At 47.8% G+C, this 16,116-nt stretch overlaps 2 protein-coding genes across 4 annotated transcripts; both read left to right on the forward strand.

Moving 5' to 3' along the window:
• The first annotated feature begins 2,339 nt into the window (after positions 1-2,339).
• Positions 2,340-9,748, forward strand: PSME3 (proteasome activator subunit 3). Its single transcript, XM_014833656.3, has 11 exons — positions 2,340-2,859; positions 3,561-3,593; positions 3,713-3,775; positions 3,977-4,081; positions 5,243-5,291; positions 5,824-5,936; positions 6,168-6,236; positions 6,374-6,441; positions 6,536-6,590; positions 6,718-6,804; positions 7,454-9,748. The coding sequence occupies exons 1-11, from the start codon at positions 2,818-2,820 to the stop codon at positions 7,532-7,534; spliced, it is 765 nt and encodes a 254-aa protein (XP_014689142.1). The 5' UTR covers positions 2,340-2,817; the 3' UTR covers positions 7,535-9,748.
• A 675-nt stretch (positions 9,749-10,423) lies between these two features.
• On the forward strand, positions 10,424-16,088 carry AOC2 (amine oxidase copper containing 2). 3 transcript variants are annotated; one of them, XM_044746188.2, is made up of 4 exons: positions 10,424-11,018; positions 14,201-14,486; positions 14,726-14,855; positions 15,199-16,088. In XM_044746188.2, the coding sequence occupies exons 1-4, from the start codon at positions 10,571-10,573 to the stop codon at positions 15,463-15,465; spliced, it is 1,131 nt and encodes a 376-aa protein (XP_044602123.1). In that variant the 5' UTR covers positions 10,424-10,570; the 3' UTR covers positions 15,466-16,088. The 3 variants fall into 3 exon arrangements, with proteins under 3 accessions (XP_044602123.1, XP_014689139.3, XP_014689140.3); XM_014833653.3 differs by having other exon boundaries at positions 10,487-12,207; XM_014833654.3 differs by lacking the exon at positions 15,199-16,088 and having other exon boundaries at positions 10,487-12,207; positions 14,606-14,748.
• Positions 16,089-16,116: the final 28 nt, after the last annotated feature.

Consider the following 16,116-nt stretch of genomic DNA (forward strand, 5'->3'; position numbering starts at 1 on the left):
TGGGATCCAATGTACAAAAGGAAGAGTTGAGTTTTGATGGGAACAGAGATGTTTCCTTCAATGAAAGAGGAAGAAAGGCAGAAAGTATTTGCAGGCTGGCAGATTTGGTGGTGAGATGAAGTTCTCATTTGCTTCTGTTTTCTCCATGAAGACTGAGCCAAGACCATAAATTGGAGGTGGGAGGGGAGGGATATTGGAGGTTTAGGGAGATGAGAATGTATGACAGTCATTTGGAATGTGGGAGAATAAACTTGTCAGGAGCATGTAGTAGGATCTCAGGCAGTGTCGGACCCATTTGAGGTTTGTGGACATGAATTTAAAGTGAGACCAGTCATCAGTGATCACATTTTGATTCATAAGGACCCTGGAATGAACAAAATTTATTAAATATAGTGGTGCCCTCAGCAATTGTTCACTGAATAAATAAATGAGCAGAGTATTATGTAAAATGTTTGGATAAGGGAGGAAGAAGAGAAATAAAGAAGAAATGTGTATCTGTCTTCTTACAACCTACTTGAGGAAGACAAAACTCGATTATTTGAGAACAAAGCCATATTTCAACAAGCACAAACATATTAAGTTTTCAAGTTGAAGTTATTAATTCTGAAAGATATGCAGGGTAATGGTATACTTAAAATAGGATGAAGTTAATTTAGGAAAGCATTCCTGAAGTTAAGTTCCAGATCAGAGTTCAACAGTTATTAAGGGCAAGTGTTAACAGAAAGCAGAGGTACAAGGGGGAAAACTGTTACATGTTAATAAGCAAGGTGGGTAGTATAGGCTATGTTGTATTCAGCCTTGAATAAGTGGAAAAGGACTTTGAGTTTGAAAGCAGGGATGATAATAATTACATAGTTTAAGGAGTAACCTTCTCATGCTAAGCACTAATAGGTAGCTTATCTGACAATGGCTACTATTTACCTAGCGCCTGCCACCTTGTGTCCAGGCGCTATGCTAGTACTTTTACATATATATGATTTCCAATATTCACAACTCTACAGAATTCTATATTATTTATTTACTAATAATGATTAAAATTCCATTTTACAGATGAGGGAATTGAGACTCAGCATTTCAGTGGTTTTCCCAAGATATTACAGTAAGGAGCTGAGGTGGGATTTGAAGCCAGGTCTCTCTGATCCAAAGACCATGGTCAGTCGCACTTCATTTAACCACCTATTCCCACCATCTCCCTTGCACTTAGCACAGAGACCTGCCCAGGATAAGTGTTTAACAGCAAGAGTCACCCCAAAATGTAAATCAGATGATGTGCCTCTGTACTTAATTCAAGCTGTTTCCTAACAACCCTCCCCACCCCACTCCCACCTCCACCCCTAGCTCACTAACTAGTTTTTCAATTTCTTCAACAGGACAGCCTCTTTCACTCCCCAGGGCACCTGCCTGTGCTGCACCCATACGTTTGAAGGCTCTTTCCCTCACTCTTCCCAAGTGAATCCCTTTACATCCTTTAGATCTCAGTTTAATTGTCACTTCATCTGAGAGGACTTCCTTGGCCATTCTACCTAAAATAGACTCCTAGTACTCTCTACATCAGTTATTTGTTTCCTAAAATTTATCAAATTTTGCAATTATGTTGTCAGTTTACTTTCTGATGTCTTTCCCCAGTATTAAGCCCCGTGAGACCAGAGAACTTGAGTCTATTTTACCTTTTGTTTCCTAGAGCTGTGCTGTTCCATGCAGGAGCCACTAGCCACATGTGGCTTTTGGGTACTACAAATGTAATGCCTGTGAATTGAGATGTGCAGTAAGTGTAAAATTCATACCAGATTTCGAAGACTTGGTATGAAAAAAGAATATACAAGACCTTATTAATGTTTCATATTGATTACATGTTGAAATGAGAATATTTGGATAAACTAGGTAAAATATGATTAAAACTAATTTCACCTGTTTTACTTTTTAAAGTGGCTACTAGGAGGTTTTAACTTACATGAGTGACTCACATTATAGTTCCAGGCTCTGGGACAGTCCTGGTCCATTATATTAAGCGAAATAACCAATGTTAAGAGACAGACCCAGTGAATGGGTGAGTGAAGAGAGACGGTCTCTGCATTCCATTAGGAAAAGGGATACAGCATTGTCCTAGAAGTCAGGAGATTTGGGTTGCCTATCAGGCAGTCGATCTCCGAGATCTGGAAGTGTATGAGAATAAGTGGCGGAGAAAGGTGGGGAAGCCTGGTACAACAGAACTTGCCGTCTTCTGTTGGGCTCTAGCCTAACACTAGAGCTTTGGCCAACAGGAGGAGACAGCGGGAATCGCAGACTAGACCCCATGAACTCAGCGCCAGGCCCGCCGGCTTCCTCGGGCCGACGTCATTGGGGCGCGACGGCGCCGTCGGTCCTGTCAAGGCGGCTGCGGCTCCGGCCCCCTCGGTGAAGGAGAGTGCCTGAGTCTCTTTAAAGCTCAGTTCTCAGAAAACCACCTTCCGCCGTCCTCCCTTTTACCTCACGCCTACCGCAGATAGACCCCGGGAGATGGGAGCCTGGCCCGGCCCGTCCGGGAGCCGAACCTCAGCGCGGCTGCGCAGGGCACGTGCGCATTCTTGCCGGAGTCCCGGCGATTGGCTGTGACGTAACTTCCGGCGTGAGCGGCGAAAGCCGGGAGGGCTAGCGAGAGAGCGAGCAGGCAGCGGGCGGGCGGCCGGCACGGAGGGAGGGAGCGAGACAGCATTGAGTGAGCCAGCGAGGGCGGCCGCGTCCCGAGAGCAGCTGAGATTCCTCCCGTCCCTCTGACCCTGTCCCCGGAGCCCACAGCGCCTCCGGTCTCCATCGGAACGGACACGGCCCGGCCCGGCCATGGCCTCGTTGCTGAAGGTGGATCAGGAAGTGAAGCTCAAGGTAGCGGCACCGGTCCGGGCCTCCTTACCCCTCGCTTCGATCCTGGAGCAGTCTGACCGGTTCCCCACTCCCCATGGGGTCTTTGTCTCCCTGGGGACACCAGCTCCGAGCTTCCGCTCTGCTCAGCCCAGCCCCCCACTCCCGGGGACGCCATCGGTGATAGAGGATAACATGGGATGGTCTTCTGTATCCCGTCTGGTGGTCGAGAGCCCCAGGGAGACCTCCGCGAACACGTGGTGGACTCAGTGCTTTAGACCAGTGACAGCTGGAAGTCCCCCAGCCTAGCAACGTCCCCGCCTCTGGACGCTGCCGCTGCCCCTGCCCTTGGCGTCAGGCCTGCCTCCTATCATAGGCCAGGTCTGGATGGGGGTTGGCACGTTTGTGAGCTCACATCTCTCATATCTACCTGTCTTTTGTCTGCTCTCAAATTCAGACAGCTTCAGACACAGGGAGGGAGGGAGGGAGGGAAAGAGGGAGGGAAGACAGGTGGGTGCTGCCTTCAAGCCCCGGTTCCCTCTCCTGAGATGGAGAAATGGATCGTCAAAAAAATAAAGTATTTGCAGTCTGGGGGCCTTTCAGCTTCCCATTGCAATTACAAGGTGAGAGAAAGACAGCTGGATTTGGGTTTCCCCATCCTGTCCTTACCTCTGTTGCCAGGTACTGACTTGCTTTTACTGAATTGCTGTCTTTGTTAATTTTAGGTTGATTCTTTCAGGGAGCGGATCACAAGTGAGGTGAGTGAATAAATAGAAAAATGAGTATTGGTTAATAGTTGGGAGTTTCCCAAAGAAGAGATATCAGAGAGGGGCCTTCCCACAATTATTAATTTAGCTGTATTTTCTCTCATCTTTAGGCAGAAGACTTGGTGGCAAATTTTTTCCCAAAGAAGTTGTTAGAACTTGATAGTTTTTTGAAGGTGAGAGACTCCTTTTCTTTTCCTCAAATTCACCAATTTTTTTGCCCCTAATATTTCTGTCAAATGGGACAAATCATGTGTTGATTCTATTTTTTTTTTTGTACTGTAAGGCACTCTCATTTTTTGCCCTTCAAGTGAAATATTTCTTTGTTCATCTTGAAAAAACTAATGTTGTTTTGGGGGTGGGTGTCTCTCTTTCAGGAACCAATCCTAAACATCCATGACCTAACTCAGATCCACTCAGACATGAATCTCCCAGTCCCTGACCCCATTCTTCTCACCAATAGCCACGATGGACTGGACGGTGTAAGTGTCCTATATTTATCTTTGTGTTCTAAAGCAATAGGTTATCTGTCCTCTATTTCCTGGTCAGTCTGAGCAGGTACAGAGCGGGCAGTGGGGTTTGAACCTGGAATGAGGACTCTTACAGACCTTATGACTCCAGTAACATCCCCTTTAGACCCTGACTTTCATTTATAACATGAGGTGAATATGCTAATGCTACTCCATGTTAGAGTGAGTTTTAATTAGGACTAATAGCTACAGGTTCCCTCAGGTTATCTGGTCTGTCCCCATGGCTCTAAGTAAGACTTTTCTTACCTGTTTCAATGTCTTGAGTCTTGCTATGGGGTGAATAGTTCTTGCTCTATAACTGCAGTCTCTGTCTTTGCCGTGTATCCTTAGCACCTAATCCTTATCAGTCGTACGTCCATGTTCTATTATAACACCGATGACACCAAATTGTGCTTTGTCTGTATTACTGTCTCATAGGTAGAACTTGCAATTGTGGAAAGCAGAAACTGTCTTAATCATCTTAGTATCCCCAGTACCTAACATTGTTCCTGGTACATAGCAGGTGCTAAATACATTCGTTAACTGAATATTGTGCTTCTTTGTGGAACCAGCAGATTTGTACATAGTCCCTTAATTATCCTCACCCTGCATTGAATGGTTCATTTTTTGGGGCCAGCCTGGTGGTGCAGCAGTTAAGTTCGCACTTTCTGCTTCAGCGGCCCAGGGTTCACCATTCAGATCCTGGATGTGGACCTGTGCATTGCTTGTCAAGCCATGCTGTGGCAGACATCCCACATATAAAGTAGAGGAAGATGGGCACAGATGTTAGCTCACGGCCAATCTTCCTCAGCAAAAAGAGGAGGATTTGGTGGCAGATGTTAGCTCAGGGCTAATCTTCCTCAAAAAAAAAAAAGATTCATTTTTGCTATTGTTTATAGTATCCACTCCTCTCCCCTATATGCTTAATGTGTTATATTTCTTGAAAGGTTGGTCTTCCTACCAGAGTGTAAGTTGCTTTGTAGAAAGAACCTTTTCTTGAAACCTTGAATGTGTTTAGTAAAATGTGCATCAATTAATAAGACCACCTATGGGGTTAAGGAAGGGATGAAACTTGCTTGAAGGGTAACTTGTGATGGGGATGTGGGTGTTGAGGCTGTCTTTCTGTATCCTTAGCCCACTTACAAGAAGCGAAGGTTGGATGAATGTGAAGAGGCCTTCCAAGGTAAGAGCCACCCCCATTCCCTAGTTTGCAGCCCTGAGAAGCAGGATGGATCTGGTATTCTTCTGGCCAGGAAGCAGGATCTGATTTTATTTCCCAGTCTTAGCATTCCCAAGTTCTCCTAACATGGCTGTCATTTAGCTCTCTAAACCTAATTTTCCAATAAACAGGAAGGGTTTGACTTAGTGTGGACTACCAAGGGAGAGAGATTGGAGGTGGCTACCCATTGCAGATCTTTCACAGAAATTCCAATTCCTTATTTTTTCCTCTTCAGTAATAATTGGTATAGTAAGTCTCTAGAGCATATTTTAATTTCCTTATTTTCCAGTCTTTTGGCACACCTTAGACACTCATTTGTTAATGTGTACATTCTCTCTTTTTAAATCTGTTGGTGGTGTCATGGTTTGTAGATAGAGATGTGATAAAAAGAAAAAAAGGCAGAGGTCATATCTCATGGGAAAGAAGAGAGAAAGGTGGGGCATGCTATGTCTTGCCCTCCACCCCAGTCATTTGAACTTCCTTGCGTCTCTGCCAGGAACCAAGGTGTTTGTGATGCCCAATGGGATGCTTAAAAGCAACCAGCAGCTCGTAGACATTATTGAGAAAGTGAAACCTGAGATCCGGCTGCTGATCGAGAAATGCAACACGGTGAGGCACGGGCTAGTGACCTATGGGCTGACCCCAAATAGCCTGGCTTGAACTTGAAAAATGATGGGTGGGGGGCTGGAGGCATGGAGGTGATGTGGGAACTGGCAGGCTAAGTATCTTGGCTTCTGTGTTCCTGGCATCTGACCCCAGCAACCTGAATTGTATACTTCATGGCTTCCGCAGGAAAGGCCAACATCCTCATATATATGTTTTGGTCCCCTTACCCTTTAGGTCAAAATGTGGGTACAGCTTCTGATTCCTAGGATAGAAGATGGGAACAACTTTGGGGTGTCCATTCAGGTAACATGCTTGCATTATAAACTGGAGGGGAAGGCTTGGGAGGTAATCTCATCTCCCCTGCTTTGGCTGTTTCCTTTTCTCTTTAGTCTGCTGTAAGGTAACATGAAAGTGACTTTTGACTCACTTGATTTTTTCAGGAGGAGACAGTTGCAGAACTAAGAACCGTTGAGAGTGAAGCTGCATCTTATCTGGACCAGATTTCTAGGTAGGGCTACTTGGGCTTGGCCCAGGAAATGGGGGCTGGTAAGTACTGTCATCCAGAGTCTCCTGCAGCTTCCTGCTCTTCTCTCTCCTTCCAGATATTATATTACAAGAGCCAAATTGGTTTCTAAAATAGCTAAATATCCCCATGTGGTAAGTAAGGGTTTTGTGGCCTGAGGGTGGAAATGGTAGAATAGGGAGGAGTGACTGTTAGTGGGAAAATGCTGTCTGTGGACAGTCAGGCCTCGCAAACTAGCGTTTTCTCTGCCCCTCCTTTCAGGAGGACTATCGCCGCACCGTGACAGAGATTGATGAGAAAGAATATATCAGCCTTCGACTCATCATATCCGAGCTAAGGAATCAATATGTAAGTAACCTTGGTCCCTGCCCACAGTGCCCTGGCTTCTCTTAGTTCTAGTGATAATTTTCTTGCCACTCTCTAGGGGCCAAGATAGGGGATGAAGGTATAATGAGTAGAGCAAATTCTGCTCATCAGCTGAGTGTTAAGAACTATGAGATCATTGAGGGTGTCTAGCTGGGTATCTCCTTTCTCTCTACCTGAATGGGAGGGAATGTAGTATAGTATAGGGGTGAAGATGCGCATCAGACAGACTCAGGCACAGAGCCAACTCTACCTGTAATGTGTGGCCTTGGGCAAGTTGTTTAACCTCACACCTCAGTTTCTACATCTCTGAAATGATATTTATAGTCAAGTATCTACTGCACAAAAATGGTTTTTAAAAACAAGCGAGATACCACATTAAAGGACCCCAGGCAATTCTTGGTATGGTAATTGCTCAATAAGTGTTAGTTGCTATTAGACACTCAGGGCATTGGAAATACCCTCTTAAACCTGGTTTGGAGGATAAGAGAGGCGGGGGAGCCACTTTGAATTCAAGTTCCCTGAGTGAGATTGGGATTATGTGAATGGTTGCTTGAGGATTTGGAGGGGTCTGGTTTTCTTCGTGGACTGGGGGTAGAACAGAGGTGTGATTCCATGAATCCTCTTCTCCCAGGTCACTCTACATGACATGATCCTGAAAAATATCGAGAAGATCAAACGGCCCCGGAGCAGCAATGCCGAGACACTGTACTGAGGCCAGGGCCAGGGCCAGGGGACTCTGTGAGTCTGGCTCAAGACCGACATTGCCTTGGTTTGTTACATGACTATCGTGATGGGGAAACTGGCTGGAAATAGTAATCACACCTCTCTCTGTTTTTAGTTAGAGTCTAATGAAACTCTCATGTAGTTCTGTGACGTGTTTACCTCTTTTTTCAGGCCTCAGGAACTCTTCTATTTCTTTTCCTAATAACCCACACCCGACCTGTCCTAATTTCTGGAGAACTCCAGGTTTGTGTGCACAGGATGTTAGCACAAGAATACTTGTATTCTCTCCCCCGCCACCCTCACCCTGTGTCTTGGGCTTTGTGTTTTCTTCCTTTTGAAGATTAGTTGGTTAGAAGCTGAGGGAACTGGAAGGAAAATGCTAGGTGTTTTTTAGGAACTGGGATTGGAGGTACCAGCGCCTCTCTTCCCGACATAAAGTTAGTGTCTCTTTCCGCTATGGGATGTTGGATCCTCCTTGCCACAGTTGCCCTGGTGATGACTTAGGATTTCCCATCTGCACACATCCCACCTTGAACCTGATCATGACAAGAAACATCTTAGACCTTCAGCCAAGTCCCTAGCTTCTTTAGATGTTTTTACAACTAGGATTTTCACATACATATATGTGCGTGATATACACACACATACAGACTCACACGAACACGCCTTCCTACTTCTTTGCCTGACCCCCACCTCCCCTCACGAATCCTGTCTCATACACACCATTCAGAGGGTGATAGTTGTCTTAGTCTTCAACCACTGGGCCCCCGCCGTCTCCTGATATTCCAGCCTCTTGGTGTCCAGAGGTTGGTGAGTTGGAGGAGAACCGACAGATGAGAAGCAGAGGGATTGGGGAAGGCCCCATCCTCTGTGATTCAAGTCTCTTTGGGCGTTATTGCAAAGGCCAGTCCTCTGACTCCTGGTTGCCTCTTCCCAGGCCAGTTGTAAATTGGGATGGGCGTGTGTGCAGCTGTGAGGGCCAGATGCTGCTTTTCCTGTTGGGCTTTCCCTTTGGGAAAAATATTTCTCTTATTTATAGTATTGTGCTTCCAGGGAAGGCAGTCTCTTGTGTGTATACATGTGTGTATGCACACACATGCATGTACACATTTTGTGTATGTGGAAAGCTGCTGGGCAAGTCAAACCATAGAAGAGTTGCCTCATATCTCTTGAATCTTCCAGAGATGTCACTTGTGAAAGCTTTTGTGTTAATCCTCATCAACCCCCACTTTTTTATTCTACCGCTACTGAAGAGTTGATATCTACAGTCAGCCTGCCGGTGACTCTCAGTGTCTGTTTCTGACTTTTATTCTTCCCCTGTCTCTGTCTTCCAACCCCCAATCATATTTCCACCTGGATGCATCATTTTGACTCCCAATATTCTATAGAGAAGGAGTGAGGATGCTGTCTTCCCACGAATAGTACTCAGTAACAAACCAATTGCATTTTAGTTGGGGAGTGCCCCCCCTACCCATCCTCCAGATCCCTTCCAGCTAAAACCCTTCCCTCCTCCTGCCACATGTTTCTCAGTTTCCCTTTTTGTTTGTTGGATTGTTCCCACTGCCCCTTCTTCTCACCCTACCACCCTTGGATCGTAATGTAAAATTCTTTTACCATGTCAAGAAATTATTAAAAATACAGGTACTTTGATCTCTTTCTAAAGCCACAGACCCTGATGCGATGCTCTGGTGGCTAGGGACATTCCCATACTCATGTGCGTGCACATTGGGACACCCACCTCCACATACACCTCCAGCCACCCTGTTGGGTGTTTTTATACCCTTTGAGCTGCCTCTTTTCTCTGGAATAATGGAAAGACTCAGGCTTCTGCCTACCAAGAGGCAAGAGTGGGTCCTTCATTTGTGTTCGGTCTGAATTATGTGAAAGTTAGCTGTTCCCAGACCTAAGCTGCCTTCTGTCCCTACCCTCACAAGATCCCAGTTCCTTCCTACCCTACCTCCAGTGATACCCATGAACTGCCAGTAGAGGCTGCTCTAGTTCCGTGTATGGGGAATCACCTGGTTCAAGGCACACCCTACCCTGTCGTTTTCTTTACCTTATACTAATTCTTCCCTCTGAATAATGTCTTAAATTTCTTGAGGATATACCAGGGACCCCTGGTTTTGGTTTTCAAATGACTTGGGGGCTGTCTAGGACCCTAGCTCCCTCTGAAATAAAGTTTCTTCAACTTCCACCTTGCAAAGTCGCCTCTGGTTTCCAATGATCCCCTCATTGTCTCTGCAAAAAGAGATTTAAGATTAAGATTGAACAATGGAGGAACATCTGCTCTATTCTGTTTCACAGGGCAGTACCAGTAGCTAAGGATTTTTGAATGCCTAGCCTGTATCAGGCTCTGTTAAGCACTTTGTGTGCATGATCACATTTAATCTTCATGAAATCTATTGTGTAGTTTTATCCCTTCTTTATAGGTAAAGGCACTGAGGCTCATGATAAGTAACTCCCCTGTGGTCACCCAGCTTAGGGACCTGGGATTGGTATATAAATCTGATTGCTAAGTCCAGGTCCTCACCACTCCTTCTTTCTCACTGACTATGTAGAAGAGGCCTGAGACCACAAATCAAGGGCTTGGCCTTAGGCAACTGGCAAAACACAGTGCATATTGCTGAACTGGGCAGTGGATCCTGGAAACATTAGGAGGTGGTGCCTGCCAGGAGGTAGGAAAATGGACAGTTATAATTTCTGCATGTAGCACACAGGACTTGATTGGGCATCTGAGATTTGCACTCTTCCTCAGACGCATTTTGGGTGGAAGGTAGAGGTTAGCATTAATCCAAATGCCCCCTAATCTGGTCTAAATGATGGAAATCAGTAGTGGGATTAACTGTGCTGGCAGGTGTTCAGTGGCAGGGGAGGCTATGCACATGGAAGTAGCGCCTTGAGCCAAACCACAGAACAGAAAATTGGAGCAGAATTATATAAATCAAGGTCAGAAATTTCCTGTCCAGCCCACAGGGTGGAGTTTTCTCCATTCCTGTCCATCCTACTGAATATAAACCATGATTTGATGTGGAAGGGGAAGCTGGTAGGACTCTCATTTCAGCTCAGCATTCACCATGAATCTCAAGGTAGTCCTCGTGTTCCTGGCGCTGTCCCTCATTACCATCTTTGCCCTGACCTATGTCTTGCTGACCAGCCAAGGTGCCTCCAGCCAGCCTCCTCGCTGCCCCTCTGTATCCCACAGTGCCCAGTCCTGGACACACCCTGGCCAGAGCCAGCTATTTGCAGACCTGAGCCGAGAGGAGCTGATGGCTGTGATGAGCTTTCTGACCCAGCAGCTGGGGCCTGGCCTGGTGGATGCTGCCCAGGCCCGCCCCTCGGACAACTGCGTCTTCTCAGTGGAGCTGCAGCTACCCCCCAAGGCTGCAGCCCTGGCCCACCTGGACAGGGGGAGTCCCCCGCCTGCCCGAGAGGCACTGGCCATCGTCTTCTTTGGCGGACAACCCCAGCCCAATGTGAGTGAGCTGGTGGTGGGACCGCTCCCACGTCCCTCCTACATGCGGGATGTAACAGTAGAGCGTCATGGGGGCTCCCTGCCCTATCACCGACGTCCCTTGCTGGGAACTGAGTTTGCCCAGATGGAGAAACATTTGAAAGAGGTGGAGCTACCCAAGGCACCAGTCTTCCTGGCTTCTGTCTTCAACTACAATGGCTCCACTTTGGCATTTTTGCACGCCACCCCTAGGGGCTTACGCTCAGGGGACCGTGCTACCTGGATAGCCCTCCACCATAACATCTCAGGTGTTGGGATTTTCCTTCACCCAGTGGGGCTGGAGCTACTGCTGGACCACAGGGCCCTGGACCCTGCCCACTGGGCTGTCCAGCAGGTCTTCTACCTTGGGCGCTACTATGCAGACTTGAGCCAGTTGGAATGGGAGTTTAAGGCTGGCCGGCTGGAAGTGGTTAGAGTTCCTCTACCCCTGCCAAATGGGGCTTCATCCCTGAGATCCCGGATCTCCCCAGGTCCTCTTCCCCCTCTTCACTTCTCACCCCAAGGCTCCCAATACAGAGTACAAGGGAACCTGGTGGTATCCTCTCTCTGGGCATTTACCTTTGGCCATGGGGTGTTCAGTGGCATGAGGATTTTTGATATTCGGTTCAAGGGTGAGCGGGTGGCCTATGAAGTCAGTGTCCAGGAGTGTGTATCTGTCTATGGTGCCGATTCACCCAAGACAATGTTGACCCGATATTTGGATAGCAGCTATGGACTTGGCAGTCACAGCCGGGGCTTGGTGCGTGGAGTGGACTGCCCCTATCAATCTACAATGGTGGACATCCACGTATTAGTGGGCAAAGGGGCAGTCCAGCTGCTCCCGGGGGCTGTGTGTGTATTTGAGGAGGCCCAGGGACTCCCCCTTCGAAGGCACCACAATCACATAGAGAGTCATTTCTATGGTGGTTTGGCTGGCTCGGCCCTTGTAGTGAGGTCTGTGTCATCTGTAGGCAATTATGACTACATTTGGGACTTTGTATTGCACCCAAATGGGGCGCTTGAAGGGCGGGTCCATGCCACGGGCTACGTCAATACAGCTTTCCTGAGTGGGGGAGAGGAAAGCCTCCTCTTTGGGAACCGTGTGGGAGAACGAGTGCTGGGGGCAGTGCACACGCATGCCTTCCACTTCAAGCTGGACCTGGATGTGGCAGGTGAGTTCTTGTGGGATGAGGATTGAGAGTTGGGGTGGTGCAGAGGGAAGGGAGACCCCCAAATCAAGCCGGAAGAGGCAGGAGGGTGGCGTTCCAGACCACAATTTATTGTGGCATCAGATCAGGGACTGATTTGAGTGTGTTTAGTTGCTATCAGCCTGAAATACTAGGCTTACTGGGTATCTGGTAAAAGGTAGAGAGAGCTCCCCCGCCCAGCTCCCATCACCCAGCCCCTCTGACTTGCTGCAATTGTGAAATTAGTTGAAATGTAATGGCTGTGCCTTGCTGCCTTAGCCTTGAGTGACTCCGTGGGTGATGAATTTGCCTTATCTGAAGCTGCATGGGGGGCTGGAGTTGGGGCTGTCTGAGTTCTTCCTAACTAGTTCTGAGGGTCAAGGGAGGTGGGCAAAGCAGGGACCTTAGCAGAGGTAGGAAGCAGTATGTCTAAAGAGGTTTCAGAGTAGAGGTGGTCCAGGGGGTTACTATCTGGGGGTTGCGCCACAGGATTTCAGACAACTGGGGATACAGGATGGTGGCCCCATCCTCCTGGGGTGGGCCATCCATTCCTGACAGCACGTGTCATCATAATGGGCTCTCTGGTGACATGGCAGGCACACAGTAGGCTTACTCCAAGTGTCGAAAGGGATTTCTCAAGTAGGGCTCAGAGCACAAAGAGGACTTGCTGCTCCTGACAGATTTTTGTCAAGGACAGAAAATGACTAACTTATCAAATCACAGACTGTTAGACCCAGAAAGAAAATTAGAAATCCACTAGACACTCTCTATTTTACAGTTAGGGAGACTAAGGAGGGTGGGGGAAGATGGGACAGGAAGTGACTGCCCAAGTATAATGCACTGCATCTAAGCTTATTTCTTGCAAAACATTTTCTTATCTTCGAGTATAAACACATGGTGTGTGTGTGTGTGTGTACTGGTGGGGGGGGGCGCGGGGTGCAGGTATAGAGGGGAAGGAGAACTAAGAAAATGCGTGATTGAAATGAGCTTATTAACTAGGATGATTCTTTGACATATTTGGGATATGACTGTTTTCTGATTGGAAGTTTCTCTTCAGCATTTTTGGCATTAAAGAGCCTTGTTGGGAAGTACAATAAAAAACATTTATTGGATCCTTAGAGTGTGCAGCACAGGCTGGTGCTGTGGGCCAGAGGACAATAACTGGCAGAGGCACTGACTCCGGTAGAGCCCTTCTGTATGTCATGTTTAAAGGAACTAACAATCCGAACCTACAGAAAGAAAGGGTATATGAGCCAGTGCTGAGTGGGGTGCTGAGTGCAGGTTATGAATGCAGTAGGGTTCCAGGGAGCTCCCAGACAGCTTAAAGATAGAAACTACTCACTTCTGAAAAAGATGGAAAGTGGTCCCCACCTTGTTGAGAAAGCAAGTCTCAGAGCTGGGAGGAGTGTGCAGGGCACCATGGAAGGGGATTGGGTTTTCCCAGCCAGCTTCTCCAGGACAAATGTTATCCCTTTCGTAGTTACAAGAATGTTACCAGCCACCTGCATGTGCTTTTCCATTTACAGAACTCCCATAGAACAGCTTTTATTATGCCCAGTGCAGAGATTCAGAAAGTGAGAATCAGTGGAGCTAAGAATTGGTCCAGGGTCTGTTGGGCAGGCCAGTGCTAATAGAACTATTTGCAGTGTTGGAAATGTTCTATATTTTCATTGTCCAATACATTAGCCACTAGCCACATGTGGCTATTGAGCACTTGAAATGTGGCTAGTGTGACTGAGGAACTGAATTTTTAACTTAAATGGAAATAGCCACTTGTGACTGACAGTAACCATATTGGACAGGGCAGGTGCAAAGAAGGTGGGCTAGCGCTCGAATCCAGGCCTTCTGCCTCCAGCACAGACTGCTGTCTGGTGAGCTCTGCTGCCCTTTGTTAGGGCAGTGCAGTGGGCATCCTGGGGAAGATGAGAGACCTGTCTCACCTGGTATGGAACTCCTCTCCTTCCCCTCACCCTGGCAGGGCTGAAAAACTGGGTGGTAGCGGAAGACGTGGTGTTTAAACCTGTGGCAGCCCCTTGGAGTCCGGAGCACCAACTGCAGCGCCCACAGCTGACTCGGCAGGTCCTGGGAAGGGAGGACCTGACAGCGTTTTCCTTGCAAAGCCCCCTTCCCCGCTACCTTTACCTGGCTAGCAACCAGACTAATGCCTGGGGTCACCAGCGCGGGTATCGAATCCAGATCCACAGCCCCCTTGGCATACACATGCCCCTGGAGAGCGACATGGAAAGGGCCCTCAGCTGGGGGAGGTGAGGAGGGCCCTGGGCACTGGGTGGTAGGGAAGGACTGGTCCCCTTCCCCTTTCCAGCTCTGGGAGACCCCAACTCACTACCCCTGGCTTACCATTCACCCCTGTCCCTCCTCTCAGATCCAAGTAGATAATGGGAATGGGAAATAGTCTCACACAGAATCTGATCCAGAGGACTTCTGGACTGGTAAAGGCCCTTGACGTTTTCTGACACCACCTTCCTACAACGTTCCTGGTCAGATACCAGCTCGTGGTGACCCGGAGGAAGGAGGAGGAGTCACAGAGCAGCAGCATCTATTACCAGAATGACATCTGGACCCCCACTATGGCCTTTGCTGACTTCATCAACAATGAGACTCTCTTAGGAGAGGTTGGTAGCCCTAGGGGCAGAGGAGAGGAGCTCCTCTGTGCCTGGCATCTTGGCTGCCCAGCCCCTGGCTGTAGGTTGGAGGGAATGGTAGGTTTCCGTGTCTCAGATTCAGAGACCAAAGAGTTCTCTGATGACCAACATGGGTCATCCCTCCTGGAGTGCGATTAGCCCTGGGACATGGACTACCCTACAGCTTCTCACATGGATCACCACACCTGTTTTGTGGGCCTGGGGCTGGGCGGAGGTGGAAGCAGGGCCGAGCCTGGAGATTGGGAATTGTGGCTGAGGGGTGGTTCTCTGGGTGTCACCTCCAGAGTCCTCCAGCTTCTCCCTCTTCCTGCAGGACCTGGTGGCTTGGGTTACGGCCAGCTTCCTGCACATCCCCCACGCTGAGGATGTCCCCAACACAGTGACTGTGGGGAACAGAGTTGGCTTCTTGCTCCGGCCCTATAACTTCTTTGATGAAGATCCCTCCATCTTCTCCCCTGGCAGCATCTACTTTGAGAAGGGCCAGGATGCTGGGCTCTGCAGTGTCAACCCTGTGGCCTGCATCCCTCACCTGGCAGCCTGTGTCCCGGACCTGCCCCCTTTCTCTTACCAAGACTTTTAGTCCTGAGGATGTGGTAGGACACAGAGTTGGGGTGCTGAGACATATGTACCTTCCTCTCTCTGTTCCCACTTCTTGCTCCCCTGACTCTCAGCCTCTTAATGTTTCTTAGGAAACAGCCTCCTCCCACAATAAACCCCCATATATCCTTTTGGTTAATTCTTATTTCCAGTTCATTTTTTAAAATGATGAATTTATACAAATGATATTAAAGTATTCAAGCAACACCACCACACACCTACCACTTAGAAATAGCCAGTGTCGGGGCTGACCGTTAACATTCAGCTTGCTCTGCTTCAGCAGCCCAGGTTCAGTTCCCAGATGGGGACCTACACCACTCGTCAGCAACCAGGCTGTGGTGGCAACCCACATACAAAATAGAGGAAGATTGGCACAGATGGTAACTCAGGGACAATCGTCTCCAAGCAGAAAGAAGAAGATTGGCAACAGATGTTAGCTCAGGGTGAATCTTACTCAGCAAAAAAAAAATTAATAACTAGTGTTCACATTTAGTGGACATTATACCAGACATTTCTTTATGCATGTGCATCGAAATGGAAGAATAGATAGGATTTTGTAAAAATAGATGGTATATGCAATTTATAATAAAAATATTACAAGATTTTTATTTGAATTTCTTCTATTTGACTTGAA

This window comes from Equus asinus, chromosome 13 (assembly GCF_041296235.1).
Source record: "Equus asinus isolate D_3611 breed Donkey chromosome 13, EquAss-T2T_v2, whole genome shotgun sequence".
NCBI classification, from domain to species: Eukaryota; Metazoa; Chordata; class Mammalia; order Perissodactyla; family Equidae; genus Equus; species Equus asinus.